The following is a 16459-nucleotide window of genomic DNA, read 5'->3' as shown; positions in this document are numbered from 1 at the left end:
ACTAAGACATATGTCTTCCGACAATGCCACACCTTCTCCAACGAGGTTATACCTCCTAATAGTGCCACTCCCTATGAGTCTTTTGGGAGCCATTTTTTTAAATCACCATACTAGGGTTACAAATGGATCTGTTCATATCTCAAAGTGTCTCTCTCTCTCTCTCTCTCTCTCTCTCTCTCTCTCTCTCTCTCTCTCTCTCTGGGTGGTGGTGGTGGTGGTGGTGGTGGTGGTGGTGGTGTGTGTGTGTATGTGTGTGTGTGTGTGTGTGTGTGTTGAGTCAGGATTGTGTACTCCTGGCTGGCTTAGAATACTCTATATAAATTAAGCTTGCCTTGTGTCAGTCTCTTGCCTCTGCCTCCCAGGTTCTAAGATTACAGCCTGTGACACCACCCCCAGCCATATCTCAAAATCTTATTTTAGTATTTCCCATTACCATATGCCTTGTTCTCATCTTGATGTGGAGCTGAGGTGTTTAGAAAATGATCATAATTGTTACTCCTACATCTTTTGGTCAGTTTTCAAAAATTCTGGAGCTTGGGTTGCACTCCATACCAATTAAATGAGAATGTCTGGAGGAGAGAGCCCCAGGCACTGGCTTTTTGAAGATTGCCAAATGATTCCAGTGTGTAACAAGGTGGAAACCACTGGCTTTTCTTACTAGCCATATAATAGCTTAGCCACTCCACCTCACCGTTATCTACTTACTTGCCAGGGTTAAGTAGATGACTTATAATGATGTATTTATCTACTTAGAAATGCTCATACGTTATATAAATGTACTGCAATTATCAGTGTAAAAAGGCCCGAGCATGTACTGAGCTGACAATTTTAACTACTTTTCACTCTTGATAAACCACTTTGCCTCTTGATACCTATGGCAGGATACCTCTTACAGCTCATGGCAGGAGCAGGTGTGTGTGTGTGTGTGTGTGTGTGTGTGTGTGTGTGTGTGTGTGTGTACACATGCATAATTTTGTTAGTATGAGTATATTTTATATTAATACCATTTTGCACATTTTCTTTTACAATTTTATTTGTTTGGTTTGAGGCAGGATCTCAATGTAGCCTCGGCTACATGAGCCTCTCAAAGTAGTTAAGGGTGGCTTTGAACTCCCAACCCTCCTATCTTCACCTCCCAAGTGCTGAGATTACAGGCATGTTCTATCACATCTGGTTATTCCCTTTAAATAGATAATAGAAGGCAGCACTTTAAACTTTGTTGATCTGCTTGGATTCATACCTAGCTCCTTAGGTGAGCTTTAAAGAGTGAAAAAAAAATGTCCTAAAATTGGGATTCTGGTGAAGAAACATAATTTATAATCACTTACACAGACTATTTATAGACAACTTTTTCTTGTTTGAAGACTTGTCTGTAGAAGTCTGTAGCCTGAGGGGCTGAGAGTGAGTAAACCCTCCTTTCTTTGTAGATCTTCATCTGCTGGTAGACGTGGCCTGCAAGCAAGAGCACTTTCCAAAGGAGGAGGAGTTGAAAGAGTGAGGAGGAGCTGGATGACAGCCGTGACATTGTGCACTGGCCACAGCTGGATGACAACTGTGACATTGTGCACTGGCCACAGCTGGAGGCAGACAGGCGCTGCGCATGACACACTGTTGGGATTTTTTTCAGTTCTGTTAAGGAAAAAAAAGCATTTTTTTGTTTTGTTAATTGAGATTTCGTTAAATTGAAAATTGGGAGTTCGGTATTTACTACAGCTGTTCAGTTCAGATTGCTTACCTTGACAAACTGCTAAACATCTAGCGGCCTTTTTTTTTTCTTTTTTCTTTTTTTCTTTTTTTATGCTGCCCAGATTCCTTTCAAATGAAAAGTCCTGGCCTTCAAGAAGCATCTAAAAACTGTGTTGATGGTACTGGAGCAGTGTGTGTGCTGAATTGTGATGCCATTTTGAACTGTAATGAGCACAGTGTCGCCTGTCTGAAGTCACAGTGTGATCCTTTAGGGAAGAGGGTATGATAAACCAAGACACGAGAGGTCACCAATAGCACAAGTCCAAGCGGGTCAGGGAGCCCAGGGAGGACGTGCCGGAAAACGCTCATTTACTAAGTGATTAACCAAGAACGTCTCTTGTTTCTGAACCCACGCCCTGTTTCAAGAGCAAGGCACCCGGACTTGGCCCGTCCATCATACTAACAGCCTCCGATTCTTTAATATTAATGGGAGTGTTTTCTCCATTTTCATGTCTTTCTTTAATTTGAATGATAAATTATCATAAATAGTAAAGTTTTGTTAATATCACTTACATAAATGTCTTCTAAAGAAAATATTTAATTTGTTTAATTATATTTATAAATGCTGATAGATGTAAAAGTTTTAAAGCTTTGTATTTTTATTAACATTGCAGAATAGAAGGATTAAAGGATACATGTGTAATTTTATTTTTGAAGGGTAAATGTACAATATGTAAACAAAAACTTTGAGAGGTTTAACACAGTGTTTTCTTATTTTAGATTTTTACATTCAGCAAGTATAAATTCTCATCTGTAGATGGTATTGTGTGCAAATTTGCAGGGAAATTACTTTGTGTCATTTACCAGAAGCTATGCTGAAATTTAAAAAAAAAATCTTTATTTGAAATTTAAATGGCTTATGCTTCTGAAAGACTTTTGGACAGTGGGGTAGACTGTCACCATTTTTTCTTATCCCTCTGTTGGACTGTGCGCTTGAGGAGTGGGATTATGGGACTTTTTTTAAGGAGAGGACAAACATTTTGGATGTCCAGTTTCTGTAATTGATCCATGTTCACCCAATGATAGCAAGAACTTTTTTAATTTAAAGGATTTTTAAATTGACTAGAACTTTCTTGCTTGATCCCCCAAACCCTGTTTTCCTAATAAGCGTTGCAGAAATAAGAGGAAAGTCTATGAATTTAAAGCTAATGAAACAAACAGCACTTCATAATGGCATTGCCACTATTCTAGCCATTGTGGGCTCACAGCTCACTCCTTGCTTGGCACTGTGCCTTCCCAATGGTGTTAGACCTAGAAGTGTTCCAGAGATCTAGCTGCTCTGGAGAGTGAGCTCTGTATTAGTCCACAGTGACTCAGTTTAGTTCTGAAACTAGGTTTTGAAAAGTGACTCTCTGATCATCTAATTAGACAGGCTGTGTTCCTTCCTGGGCACAGGCACATGACCATCTTTACTAGTAAGGTTTGGAAGACGCAAAGCCTCTAGAGACGTCTACTTCTGTCCATGCCAAATGTCTTGGCAAAGTATGTGAAAAGGAGACTGGCTTCTAATGAAGTACCTTTGCCTTTTCTCTGTCACATTGAAGGGCTGGTAAGCTGTGTAGGTGATATTCCCTCCCCTCAAAATGCCTTTCTTAGCCTTATGCATATCGAAAGAGGTAATATCTTTTGAGGAACATGTGTCAAGCAGGAACCTTGGCACAGACATGGTTTCAGTGGTTTTAAGGCTTGATCAATGAAATGCCTTGATCAGCTTTCCAAACGTTTTTTATATATGAGCACACCAGATAAAGGAGCTGGATCTCCTGTTCTCCTCACATGCCTGGGACCCATCTCCTAAAGCCATCATCAGTGACTTGTGCAGAAAGCAAGCAGTCGAGCGAATGTGCACGTGAACTAGCCAGCGGGGCCTGACACTCACTAAGTTCCCGTCTAGCACCTCCGTATCAGCACCGTAAGCACTGATCAGTTTCAGTCAGTCAACAATAAAATGAATGTTCCAACTAGACTCTTGTCTTGGTTATTTTACTGTTTTATTGGTAGCCAATAGAAAATTTTGTTGTTAGGAGCATTAATGCTGGATAAAATTTAAAAACTCAATGCATTCTGTTTTTCAAAGAATCTGATCGATCTCTCTCTCTCTTTCTCCCTGCAGTGTTGGAGATGAACTCAGAGCCTGGCACGCATGCTAGGGAAACACTGTACTTTGTCTCCTTCTTGTTGAGACAAGGTCTTGCTATATAGACCAGGCTAGCCTTAAACTTGCAGTGATCCTCCTACCTCTGTATCTGGAGTTCTGCATTTCAGGTGTGTGGCACCATACATGGTTTGGTTTCTTTCTTCTTCTTTTTCTTGGTGTTTTTATTTTTTTAAACATTGCCCTGTAGCTGGAGATGTAGCTCCATGGGTAGTGTGTATGAAGCGAGCACCACATAAACCAGATGCTCTCCTAACAGAGGTGCTCAGGAGGACTCTTCAGTAACTTCAGTCAGTCAGACAGGAGGGTGGGTTGCTAAGGATGCTCTGTCTGACATGACGTGTAGGACTCGGCTGGTGCTGAGGATGCATCTGATACTAGAGCACTAGCCCCACGTGTACAGGCCCTGCACTTAAACCTCAGCACCACAAAAGAAGTCAGCGAGACAGGCACCGCCACACAATACCATCTGATAACATTCTCAGGAAAGGGCTATGGCATATCAGACCTAATTTGAATAATAATTTACCTTGCTTGTCATTTTGTCGATATAAGTGAACTATTATTATCAATGTACTAAAGTACAGAGTTGTTTGGATTGACCCCAAATTCACGATAAATTTATTGCATCATTCCTAGATTTCAGAATTTCTTCAAGAAAGAGCAACCAAGTTTATAAATTTATATATTTTTTTCTTTTTTTCGGAGCTGGGGACCGAACCCAGGGCCTTGCGGTTGCTAGGCAAGCGCTCTACCACTGAGCTAAATCCCCAACCCCATATTTTTATTTTTAAACTAAATATGTATATTAACTATTAGTTATTTACTCTGTGAATTTCAAGAAGGAAAAGGTACAGCCTAGAAGTTATTTTGTTGTTTCTCTTTACCCTGAAGATATTTAACTTGTACTAATGTTCTATAATAACATGTAGTTTTCATTATTTTGATGTGTAGTTACATAATGTGCAAAAATAAAAAGATAAACAATAGGTTTTTTTAGAATTATCTCTCGCAGAATTGGCTCTTATCCTTTGGGGCAGGAGCTGCAAATGGTCTATGTAGTCACAAGAGAGGAAATGGTGCTAAATGAATGGTTTATTTCAGGAGCTGTACAAGTGGCTTAGCAGTTAAGAGTACGGACTACCCTGGCAGAGGACCTGAGTTCGGTTCCTAGAAACCACACTGGGAGGCTTACCATTGTCTGTTATTCCAGCCTCAGGGAAAGCTGACACACTCTAGCCTCCTAGGACACGTGGACAAACATGTAGAGACATATACATAAATTTAAAACTGTATCTTTCTAAAGAAATGTATTTACTTTTTAAGTTTAGTTGGACCAAAGGCACTGGTGAGTGTGAACATGAAATATTTTGTTAAAAGCAAAACATTTGGGCTTGTGAGATAGCTCAGCAGGTAAAGTGCTCACCATGCCATTTTGATAACCTCTGAATTGGACACCAGAACTCATGTAAAGGTGGAGGGAGAGAACCAACCCCACAAAGTTGTCCTTTGACCTTCACAACATCTGTACCCCCACATGCATCTCTCTCTCTCTCTCTCTCTCTCTCTCTCTCTCTCTCTCTCTCTCTCTCTCTCACACACACACACACACACACACACACACACACACACACACACACACTTATACACTTAAAATTTAAATTTACTTCAGAGCTAGAAATGATGGACTATGCTTGTAATCTCAGCACCTAAGCAGGAGTTTCAGGAGTTATTGGCTAACCTGGGCTAAAAACAAGACTTCCCCACTTTTGAAGAAAAGTTTTTGAAAGAAAAACTTCTCTTCCCCAAGTTATTAACTATAAAATTCTGAGACCATCTTAAACCTATATAGAAAAATATCAGTGGGTAACAATGCTTTCAGAGACATTATATTATGTAATCCTTACAGCAAGCCTACTATTGCAATTTTCCACATGGCTTTTGTTTGACAGGGGGTCCTGCTATATGTCTGACTGACCTGGAACTTACTCTACAGGCCAAGCTGGCCTCTGATTAACAACAGTCCTCCTCATTCAGTTTTGTGAGCCGTTTTGCATGGCTAATTATCCACATGCCCAGTTATTTACACGTGCCCAAACAGGTTCATCTGTATATGAAATTCAAACACAGAACTTTATCATCATCATTTAAACTGTGCATTTCAATAGAGTTGACTTGTTCACATTGTTGTTCCTGAATAGAATTTTGAGGAATTCTACTAGTTCAACAATGGAATGCCTGACCATGGGACTGGAGAGATGGCTCAGAGGTTAAAAGCACTGACTGCTCTTCCAGAGTTTGATTCTCAGCAGTTAGTCACATGAGGCTCACAAACATCTGTAACTCCCGCTCCACCGGATCTTATACCCTCTTCTGGCCTCTCACACACATGGTATATAAACATACATGCAGACAAAACATCCACACATATCAAATAAAAATTAAAGAAGAAATGTCAAATATAATCTCATAAATTTAAATATTACAGCATTTGAATATCCCATGTGAAGATTATTATAAAGAGTTATATTGCGTGAATGTAGTAATTAGCTAAATTTAGTCTTCTTTTTACCTGTACTGTTTTTATTAGACATATTTAACTTTTAAGAAAAGATTTATTAGGGGTTGGGGATTTGGCTCAGTGGTAGAGCGCTTGCCTAGAAAGCACAAGGCCCTGGGTTCGGTCCCCAGCTCCGGAAAAAAAAAAAAGAAAGAAAGACTTATTTTATGTGTCTGTGTGTATTGTCTGCAGTGCCTGTGGAGGCCAGACAAGGGGGTTGTATTCACTGGAACTGGTTTGTAGATGGTTAGATGATGGTGAGCCACCATGTAGAGCTGGGAACTAGACCTCAACCCTCTGGAAGAGCAGGCAGCAAGTGCTTTTAACCACTGAAGCCATTGCTCCATCTCCAAGCATAGGTTTAACTCTTGGCTTCTATATGACAAACAGTCTTACACTGAAAGAATAGGTTTGACCCAAAGAGTAAGAGGGAAATGACAGATTCCAGACTTCTACCATAAACCTGATTTGAGAGATCCATACAGATGCAGTTTAGGCAAAACTACTGAACTTAAATTAGTAAGAACTGAAGGAAAGCTATGCAGAAAATGAACAGAGTCTTTCCACAGTGGCAGACATAAGCAACAAGTACTCAGTATATGGTCTCTTAAAAGTGCCATTTGTAAACACTAAAACATGGAAAGAATAGAGACCTATTTGAACTTGTAAGGCTTTGCACCGTCCTTTTGTCTTCTGGATGCCTTTGTTTTCTGTTTCTTTCCTCATACCACTGTCAGAGCGCTATAGCTTACAGAATTGGCTTAGACACATTTGAGTGGCCCTGATTTATCTGCTGCTGTGAGGAACACTAAGGACTGATTGAGCTGCGTGCAGTTGGGCTGTGGCTCACTAGAGGGAGGAAAAGAGCAAGAGAGCAGAGAGAGACCGGGAGACGACTTGGTTAAGTTTCCGAGTGCGTGCACCGAGAGGAGGAGGGGCCGGCTTGCGCGTAGCGGCTCCACCTTCACTTTGTCAGCAGGTAGAGAGCGTGATTGCAGTCCCAGGGGAAGAAGTCAGAGCTGGTACACCAATTACAAACCACAGGTTTCCTGCTGTAGGGAGCTGATCCAGAATTGTCTTTCTTGAAAGGAAGCACTTCAATCCTGCCTCCTCCTGAACTTCCAGGTCCATCCACGATACAGAGATAACCACTTTCTCCCTCTGGGATTTTCCGTGATTTTTGTAGTGAATTGTTCTATTTACTACTTCGTTTCTTATCTTGTTCAAGAGCCGATCATTTAATATTCTGTACGGAGGCGGGGGAAAGACTTTTGTTAGATTTTAGAGATGATTTTGGATCTTCTTTAAGCATTTCCAGAATTCTTGAGGACAGTAGCTCTCGTCCTGGAATACGTTTCTGCCTTTGACCTGCGTGGATTACTTTTTCGGGCTTCGGAGTTTCTCGGCACCTGTAGTGCGGGCACTTGGTCTGACTGCAGAGGAGAAGGTGGAAGCATGGGCCGCACTGGGTTAAGCCGCTCAGACCTTGTTTAAAGCAGGATTTATAAAAGCATAAGTGAATTTGTTTCACCCCCGTGGACTCCAGTGGGCCCGACAGCGCAACAGGTTTGCAGATTTCTTTTGAAATTCTTTTTTTGTTTTCTCCCTCCCTCTGTCTCAGCAAAGGCAAGGAATCTATAGAACGGGTTTGCATTCAGTAAGTTGGCTTTTCAGTACTTAGTCTGAAGACTTTATAGGATTTTTAAGCCACCTCAGAACGCAGCATACTTTGTGGGTGAAGTGTATTTATAATTAAGGGTGCACATTTTAAAATCTGATGTTTATAAATAGAGTCCAAAGTTTCCTAGGCACATAGAAATAGCCCAGATCTCTACTCAGCCTGATTTTTTTTCAGGGTGCTCCATTTAGAGCCTCTCTACTCCCCCTATCTTTTCTTCTCCGCCCCCTCAAGGAATTTGAAAACGTGTTAGGAAAAGTCCTTTGTTTTTCTTCTGAATCCAGAAGATTATAGAGTGTAAAGTCTGGATGTGTTTCCACAGCATTCTGAGGAAAGTCAAAGTGCTGATATTTTCAGGCTGGAGAATAAACTCTGGGATCCCTAAACCAGAAAGGAACGTGGAAACAGAAATATGAATTTTAACTGGGAAAATAATTGCAAAGCTAAACTTTTCAAGTATCTCAATATGGAAGTTGGAAGAGATTTTGATACTCAGATTAATTCTGTCATATGTCAAAGATGTATGAATTTGTGCCTAATTTTACAGGTGCTTTTGGTGGAACAAAAAAATAATATAATATATTGAAGTTCTTTAAAAGTATATACATTCAGTAGGCCTAGAACTCTAGGCTATGCTGAAACACAATTTAGCACGGACATTTTAATGAATACATGCTGTAGCATCTTTAGACATCCCTCCAGGTGGGGCCTGATTAATTTCCACTCTTCCCCTATTAAAAAGAAAACCTTCTCATGGACTTTAGCCATTTACAGTGACATTTTTTTCTGACTTAAAAAGGACAGCATGTGTTCGTGCTCTGGGCTGAAGTCCCTCACTCACCTCTGATGCGCCGTTTAGCTGTTTACTGACCTTGTTTTGTTCATCGGCCTTGGGTTTAGTGCCTCAGAAATCTGATACATATGGAAGACCAACAGCAAGTGATCTGACATAATACCAATCCATGTTTGTATCTAAAGCACATTTGGAAATTCCAAAGAGACAAGGTGGCGTTTCTGTATTCACAGTGACAATGGGAGAAAATGACATACCTGCCCCAGAGGTGGGCTGAAAAGACCATCTCCTCCTCCCAACCAGGAATGCCACCTGTACTTGGGAATCTACTTTAGAAAAAGGAAGGACATAGGATCTGACTGGGCTCTCTGAAACAGAGGAATAGCATCTCTCCCCTTCATTTTCTGCACTGAGGACCTGCCTTTGGGATGAGCTAGTGGAAGCAGTATGCATGGCCGGAGAACGTTGATGCAGCTGGTAGCATGAGTGGTGGCCACCAGCTGCAGCTGGCTGTCCTCTGGCCCTGGCTGCTGATGGCGACGCTGCATGCAGGCTTTGGACACACAGGACTGGTGCTGGCAGCAGCGGTGGAGTCGGAAAGATCAGCAGAACAGAAAGCCATCATCAGAGTGATCCCCCTGAAAATGGACCCCACAGGAAAACTGAACCTCACCTTGGAAGGTGTGTTTGCTGGTGTTGCAGAAGTGAGTCCAGCAGAAGGGAAGCTAATGCAGGCAAGTATGACGCTGTTCTATTTTACCTTCCATCTGTCTGAGAGCTGCCTTTTTCCTTTAGTTTGACAAAGGGAAAACCCATGCAAGGCTTCCATTGCTTAGCCTGCTGCTTATTCACTCTCTGTGAAGACATTGCTTTATTGGTAGCTTAAGGCATATTCTTATTTTACATTTGAAGAAATATATAAATTCTGTATTTTAGACGATAATTTGCTTATTTTAACTTACTTTGCATTATCTCTTGGGTTACACAAAATAAAACTTTACAACATATTTGGAGCACTATTTTGATAGATGAAAATACAAGTATTCATTTAATTGACTTGAGGAACATGGCTTGCATCCTGTTAAATTGTAAATGTTAATTTTAATGATCAAGGTACTCTGAAATACTAGACTGCCCCCAAAGCATATTTGATTACAGTGTCACTTTTAAAATTCGGTCAAGCCGAATTGCTATGGCTGGCTTCCCACCACGTGTGGCACTCTGTTGCTAATCCCCAAATGGAGAGGACTAGGTCACAAAATGGACCCAGCGGCGTCTGCACTCGGCCCTGCTCCTTCTGGTCCAGTTTTTAAATGTACAGTTCAAAACTTTAAAAGTCTGTTTGACTTTTTCTTTTTCTTTTTAATCTGCATAGTTTTTCCTGACACAATTTCTTAGGCTTCAGGCTATAGTTTATTCGAAGTCTACCTTTTCTTTATGTGTTGAATTTATTAATTTACCAAGGCCATAGTCTTCCTTAGACAATTGCTCACTACTATGATGAAGACAGAACTGGTGAGCTGTGTATTTTTAAATAGGCGATCTGCCATCTGACTTCATTAAAAGATGTCGCTCACTTACTACAATTTATTTTGTAAAATGACACTTCTTGCTGTAGTTATTGGAGGTAGGTTTAAGTATGATCAGCCTTAGCAGCCAAAGTCAGATTTTTATTTTGTAATATGTATAGAGTATGAATTTTAGTTTATGATTATGTGAATTAAGACTTTGATTTTACAGAAAGAAGGTAAGAACTTGAAATAAATAAATTAATTATTCCTCAAAAATAAATATTTTAATTAGGCATTGTGCCCCATGCCTTTAATCCCAGCATCCACGAGGCAGAGGTAGATGGATCTCTTTGAGCCTAAGGTCAACCTGGCCTACGCAACAAGTTCCAGAACAGCCAGGGAGATATAAAGAGACCCTAGTGGTTCTGCATTGCACTTCTTTGAGGGTATTTTAAAACTGGGATAAATGGGGTTGGGGATTTAGCTCAGTGGTAGAGCGCTTGCCTAGTGGCGCAAGGCCCTAGGTTGGGGTCCCCAGCTCGGAAAAAAAAAAAAAAAAAAAAAAAAAAAAAAAACTGGGATAAATGAAGAGAATAAAAAATTGAAGTAGAAGGTTCTGCTGGTTGGAAAGACAGACTACAGAGTTGCCGTGGGATTTGATGTATAAGAGGCCATTTACTGTCTAAGGTGGCTCTAGGATGGAATTAGGACTGAAAAGCTGGGATAGTAACTCAGGAGGGTGAGAGGGGGGCCTTGCATCCCTAACAGCCTGAAGCCTGAGGTGCCTGCCTTGTGACTTTTAGCACAGAGTTTTCTCAGTAAGCCATCTGTGCAGTCCTAGAAGTCACACTAAGCCTTGTGCCTCACTGGGACCCCATGAAAGCCTGTTCAGTGACTCAAAGATCTGCTCCATAGTGCAGTGTCTTCTCTCAGTTCACATTGACTGGCTTCTCTTACAGTAAAACTCTCCCCTAAAACGTCTGTATTTTCCGAAAGGGAAGGATCTGTCAATTCATTTTTAATCTACAGCAGTAAACTAAATTTTCATAATCACTCCTGAAGACAAACTTTTTTAATAAGCCTTGTAAATTAAATATCTTTATTCATTATTTGATTAACTCTTTCAAAGACCTCTGGTGTTTGGGATACTTGGTTTGCGTGTCTTGAATCCACACTGTTTGCTCCTTATCAGATTACATTGAACTCAATTTACTCCTGAGACCAGCTAGCCAAGCCTTCCGTTTGAAATTCTGCTTCTGTCTCCACATCTGCAGTTTAGCTTTCTTGGTAGACTACTGTATCCCAATACCACAAATAAATAATTCCTTGTATCCTGTCTATAAATTATTCTTATTAAGATTAGTTGTCTCTAAAGATTCAGTTGGGTCTTGAAAAACTGAAGTACTATGCTTAATAGAAAAGTTTGTATAAAACAATGGTTATAAAAAGATAACCTTGTCACTTTGAACATTAGACACTGCTTTACATTTTCCCAAATTAATTCAGGATGCATGTACTTTCATGAAAACTAAATTAATTAGATTTCATATGTATCACACACTTAACTTTCCTTAAAGAAGGGGGCCATCAATTTTCCTTATAAGAGGGGGGGGGTGTCATCCTGAGACAATGTAACCATCCCATGACAATGTAGCCATCATGTGACAATGTGACCCCCCTTTTGTTTAATAATAAAATAGAGCATGTAACTGCCTTTAAAATAATTTTCTTTTGCTCAACTTTTTCTGATGGTTATAATTCTCATACACAAGCATTGGAAAGCCAGGCAGTGATGAACTTTTGTCTAGATTCTTATTCCTACTTTCTATGTTTAGATTTCTACTTGTTAGCAGTAATATCTAGGCTTTTTCTTTGCTCTATCTCTCTGTCTCTCTTTCTCTGTCGTCTCTGTCTCTGTGTGTGTGTGTGTGTGTGTGTGTGTGTGTGTATGTGTGTGTGTGTACATGTGTGTGCCTCGTGCTGGAAGAAATTGAAGAGGATCTGTCTTTGCTTCTATGGCCTTCTACTTCTCAAGTCTTTTCTTCTCCTCAGAATTTCCCATCTTAGCCCTGCACAATTATATTTCTGCTTTGCCCCTAAGGTTTTCTATGAGTTACTGTATCTTCCTAATCTTCCTGTGTGTTTGCCTTCCTCTTTGACGTGTCCAACTCTCAGGTTCCCCCTCCATTTGCCAGGCCTTTCTTTCTTCCTTGTCTCTAGTTCCTTCTGCTTCCCCCGCCCCTTTTGTCTTCCACTCTGTACACTTAGGAAAACTTACCACTGCTATTCTGATCCGTTGGTTGGTTTTTTGTTTGTTTGTTTGTTTGTTTTTTAAGTAGCCAACAAAGAAAACAGACAACCCAAAAAAGACAGGACAAAGAGACTCTTGAGACCTCCTAATACTTGGTGGTGACTTACGAAGTGTATTCTTACAAGGTGGTGATTACAATGTAAATATATTTTTTATTTGACCATATCCTTGATTTCCTGGTTCCACCATTGCTGCTGAGAAACATCCTAGAACTGAGCACTGTCTGCCGTCCCGTTTTCTGTCTTGCTTATATTAGTTAGTGTTTGTCTCCGTTGTTATTACTCAGTGGTATTATCGTGCTGCATCTGTACGTGAGTGTAGTTAGTTTTTCTTTTAAGTATGTAGAAGGACTCCAAGTTTTCTCTAAGCAAAAGAACAGGAGGATGTTAGTGTAGCACAAGAGAGGTCACCAGCTCCTTGGCTATCACATTCTTCCTGCTCAGCTGGTTGTCCTGGATTTTCTTAGACTCCAGGATAAAGTTATGATCAAGATTAGAATGCATTCACTGCCCAGAGGCGGCAGACCTGCAGTGGGAGCGGGGCTAGTTTCACATTTGACCAGTAGCAAACCCTTCACCAGTGTCTCCATTTACCTCCATTCCACCAACCTGTCAGCATGCACTTTGCTCTTTCTGAATTTTCACTTTATTTGTATTGAGCACTTGAAAGCACTTCTAAATTGAAGGTTTTGACCAATGTCAGACAACCTTCTGTTGCAAGCTATAGACCTAAAGAACTAACTCCAAGTGGCTATCCAACGGCAACAAAATAGCTTTTACCTTAGTGGGTGTCTGTGATGTTGAGGGATTTAAATACCATAGCTACCAAACAGATACTGCACATTTTACATGTATTAGCTCATTGAATTACTATGTTAACTTTATGAGAGACAATGTCAGGGTTGGGGATTTAGCTCAGTGGTAGAGCACTTGCCTAGTAAGCGCAAGGCCCTGGGTTTGATCCTCAGCTCCGGGAAAAAAAAAAAGAGAGAGACAATATATATATATATATATATATATATATATATATATATATATATATATATATATTTTTCATATTTTACAGAAAAGGAAACGGAGGACTTAATGTCTCTAAGGTAATAAGTAACTAATATTAGTGAGTCTTAGTGAGTCTTGGAGTATCTAGAGCTTGAACCATAGAGCTGTGCTTCTCCAGCTCTGAACTCCTGTATATGCCAAGGTGAATAGAACACCAGAGTGCCATTCTCTGAGGCTGATCCTCGATATACAATATTCTACCCCTCTAATAATGTCTGAATTTCTATTTTTCTCATTTTGACTTTTGTTGCAGAAATGAGTAAATCTGAATGTTTATCCAGGATCTCTGTTAAAGTTTTAAAATGTGATGACTACTAACACAGGAACTCAAAGAATACATTTTGAAATAGCATGCATTTAATTGACATTGCTTAAGTGAGTTCCTCGGACGCACATGTCAGAGTAGATATGATTTTTTCTTTGCTGCCAGCCTTTAAGAGAACTACAGAGTAAATATTCAAGGAACAGTCAACCCTCAGTTATTTATGCTAATGAAGGTATAGAAAATACAATTAATAACAAGCTTTGGAATGTATTCAGAAATGCACCATCAGAGACAAAGCCTGCTCAGGCCGTCTAGATCTGTTATTTTGTTATGAACCTGGTATCTGGAGGAAAGAAGAAGTTACAGAATATTTTTCAAAACTTTTTATTTGTGTATATGGATGTCTTGCCTGCATATGTGTGTATACCTCTTATACACCTGGAACTGGAAGAGGCTAGAAAAGGCATTGGATCCCTTGGAACTGGGATTATAGACAGTTGTGAACTGCCATGTGGGTGCTGGGAATTGAACCCAGAACCTCTGGAAGAGCAGCCAGTGTTCTTAACCACTGAGCTATCTCTTCAAGCCCAAGCTGCAGGATATTTTTTTTTTTTTTTAGATTTTTTTTTTTTTTTTTTTTTTTTGCTGCAGGATATTTTTTTAATGGTGCTTTTCAGGTCAAAAGGGAATCTCATGCTGAATGTGGTGGTTCAGGCCTATAGTTTCAGAACTCAGGAGACTAAAGTCAGTAGAATTATGAATTAGAAGCTAACCTGGACTCCATAATGGAGTCAAAGCCAGCCCAGGCTATTCAGTGAGACTCTGTCTCAAACAAAGAAACAGAACTAAATAAAATCAACAAAAACAAGGAGATGTGTACTTTGTAATTATCTATAAAGCAGATGTGTGTGTTCTGTATTTCGTGTGGAAGTGAAAAAGTTTAAGTTCAGATTCATAGATATTTTTCACTATTAAGAATGAATAAATGAGTTGTGTTTCAACTATTGCTCCATCATCTCTGCAGTGTCCTTCATCAGATTCTGTGGGCAGGAACTTGTCTAGTTTTATACTGAAGTGTGTGGAGATCGTTTTCTTTAACTATTAGTATACTTTTCATACAAGATTAAAAATATTTCTAGAGAACAAGGTGGTGGTAGTTCAGGTCTTTAATCCCAGCACTCAGGAGTCAGAGGCAGGCAGAGCTCTGATTTCAGGGCCAGCCTGGTCTATAGAGCGAGTTCCAGGACAGCCAGGGCTTTACTGAGAAACCTTGTCTCAATACACATACACACACATACACACAACACACACATACACATACACATATACACACACATACACATATACATGCACACATAAATATATATAAATACATACACACATAATACATACCACATACATACATATATACATGAATTCATTTATTTTTAAAGAAGTTTTTTACATTTCTTTCCCTTGAAAAGAGTGTTCTGGTCCTTTGTGGGTTTTGTCTTTCTTCCCTTCAGTTGGTAAATACAATAGAGGGAAACATTATAAATGAACACTGTATTATAATTACAGGATTGGCATCCAGGAATAGTGATAAGGTATTGTGGAGAAGAATGTGAGAATGGTATTCATTTAATTTACATAGCAATCTTCTCCCAAGAAACTGGAGTTGATTCCCAAATTCTTGCCAGCCAGCTAAGAAGAGGTAACATTTCACAGAAAATATACTGAGGGCAAGGAGCCAAGAACAGAGTTGCACAGAGGCAGGACCGCTGTGCTTTATAGAACATAGAAATCTAGAGGCTGGAGAGGAGGCTCAAAGGTTAGGAGCACTTTCTGAGGACCCTGGTTCATTTCCTAGCACCCATACCGCTGCTCACAGCTGTGTGCAACACCCATTTCAGGTCGGACATCTTCTGGCCCCTGCAGGCACCAAGTATATATGTGAAGCACAGACATACATGCTGGGAAAACAGACATATACATAAAGTGGTCACTTAAAAACTTTAAAAAAAAAATAAAAGTGGGGCTGGAGAGATGGCTCAGTGGTTAAGAGCACTAACTGCTCTTCCAAAGGCTCTGAGTTCAAATCCCAGCAACCACATGGTGGCTCACAGCCATCTGTAATGAGATCTGATGCCCTCTTCTGGTGTATCTGAAAGACAGTTACAGTGTACTTATAAAATAATTAATAAATATTTTTTTAAAAAAATATTTTCATGGGCTGGAGAGATGGCTCAGCGGTTAAGAGCATTGACTGCTCTTCCAGAGGTCCTGAGTTCAAATCCCAGCAACCACGTGGTGGCTCACAACCATCTGTAATGGGATCCGATGCCCTCTTTTGGTGTGTGTGAAGACAGCTACAGTGTACTTATATAAATAAAATAAATAAAT

The 16459-nt window shown here is 40.0% G+C and overlaps 2 protein-coding genes across 2 annotated transcripts in view; both read left to right on the top strand.

Moving 5' to 3' along the window:
• Positions 1-3796, top strand: part of Hsf5 (heat shock transcription factor 5) — a 42915-nt gene extending 39119 nt beyond the window's left edge. Inside the window, exon 6 of the mRNA XM_032911649.1 lies at positions 1428-3796. Within this exon, the coding sequence (XP_032767540.1) occupies positions 1428-1498 (71 nt within the window). The 3' untranslated portion in view covers positions 1499-3796. The remainder of the gene's footprint in view (positions 1-1427) is intronic.
• A 3649-nt stretch (positions 3797-7445) lies between these two features.
• The window catches only part of Rnf43 (ring finger protein 43), a 73229-nt gene continuing 64215 nt past the window's right edge, over positions 7446-16459 (top strand). Inside the window, exon 1 of the mRNA XM_032911914.1 lies at positions 7446-9666. Within this exon, the coding sequence (XP_032767805.1) occupies positions 9415-9666 (252 nt within the window). The 5' untranslated portion in view covers positions 7446-9414. The remainder of the gene's footprint in view (positions 9667-16459) is intronic.

Source organism: Rattus rattus, chromosome 9 (genome assembly GCF_011064425.1).
Source record: "Rattus rattus isolate New Zealand chromosome 9, Rrattus_CSIRO_v1, whole genome shotgun sequence".
NCBI classification, from domain to species: Eukaryota; Metazoa; Chordata; class Mammalia; order Rodentia; family Muridae; genus Rattus; species Rattus rattus.
Note: the sequence above shows the minus strand (reverse complement) of the source record. Positions and strands in the feature narration are given on the sequence as shown.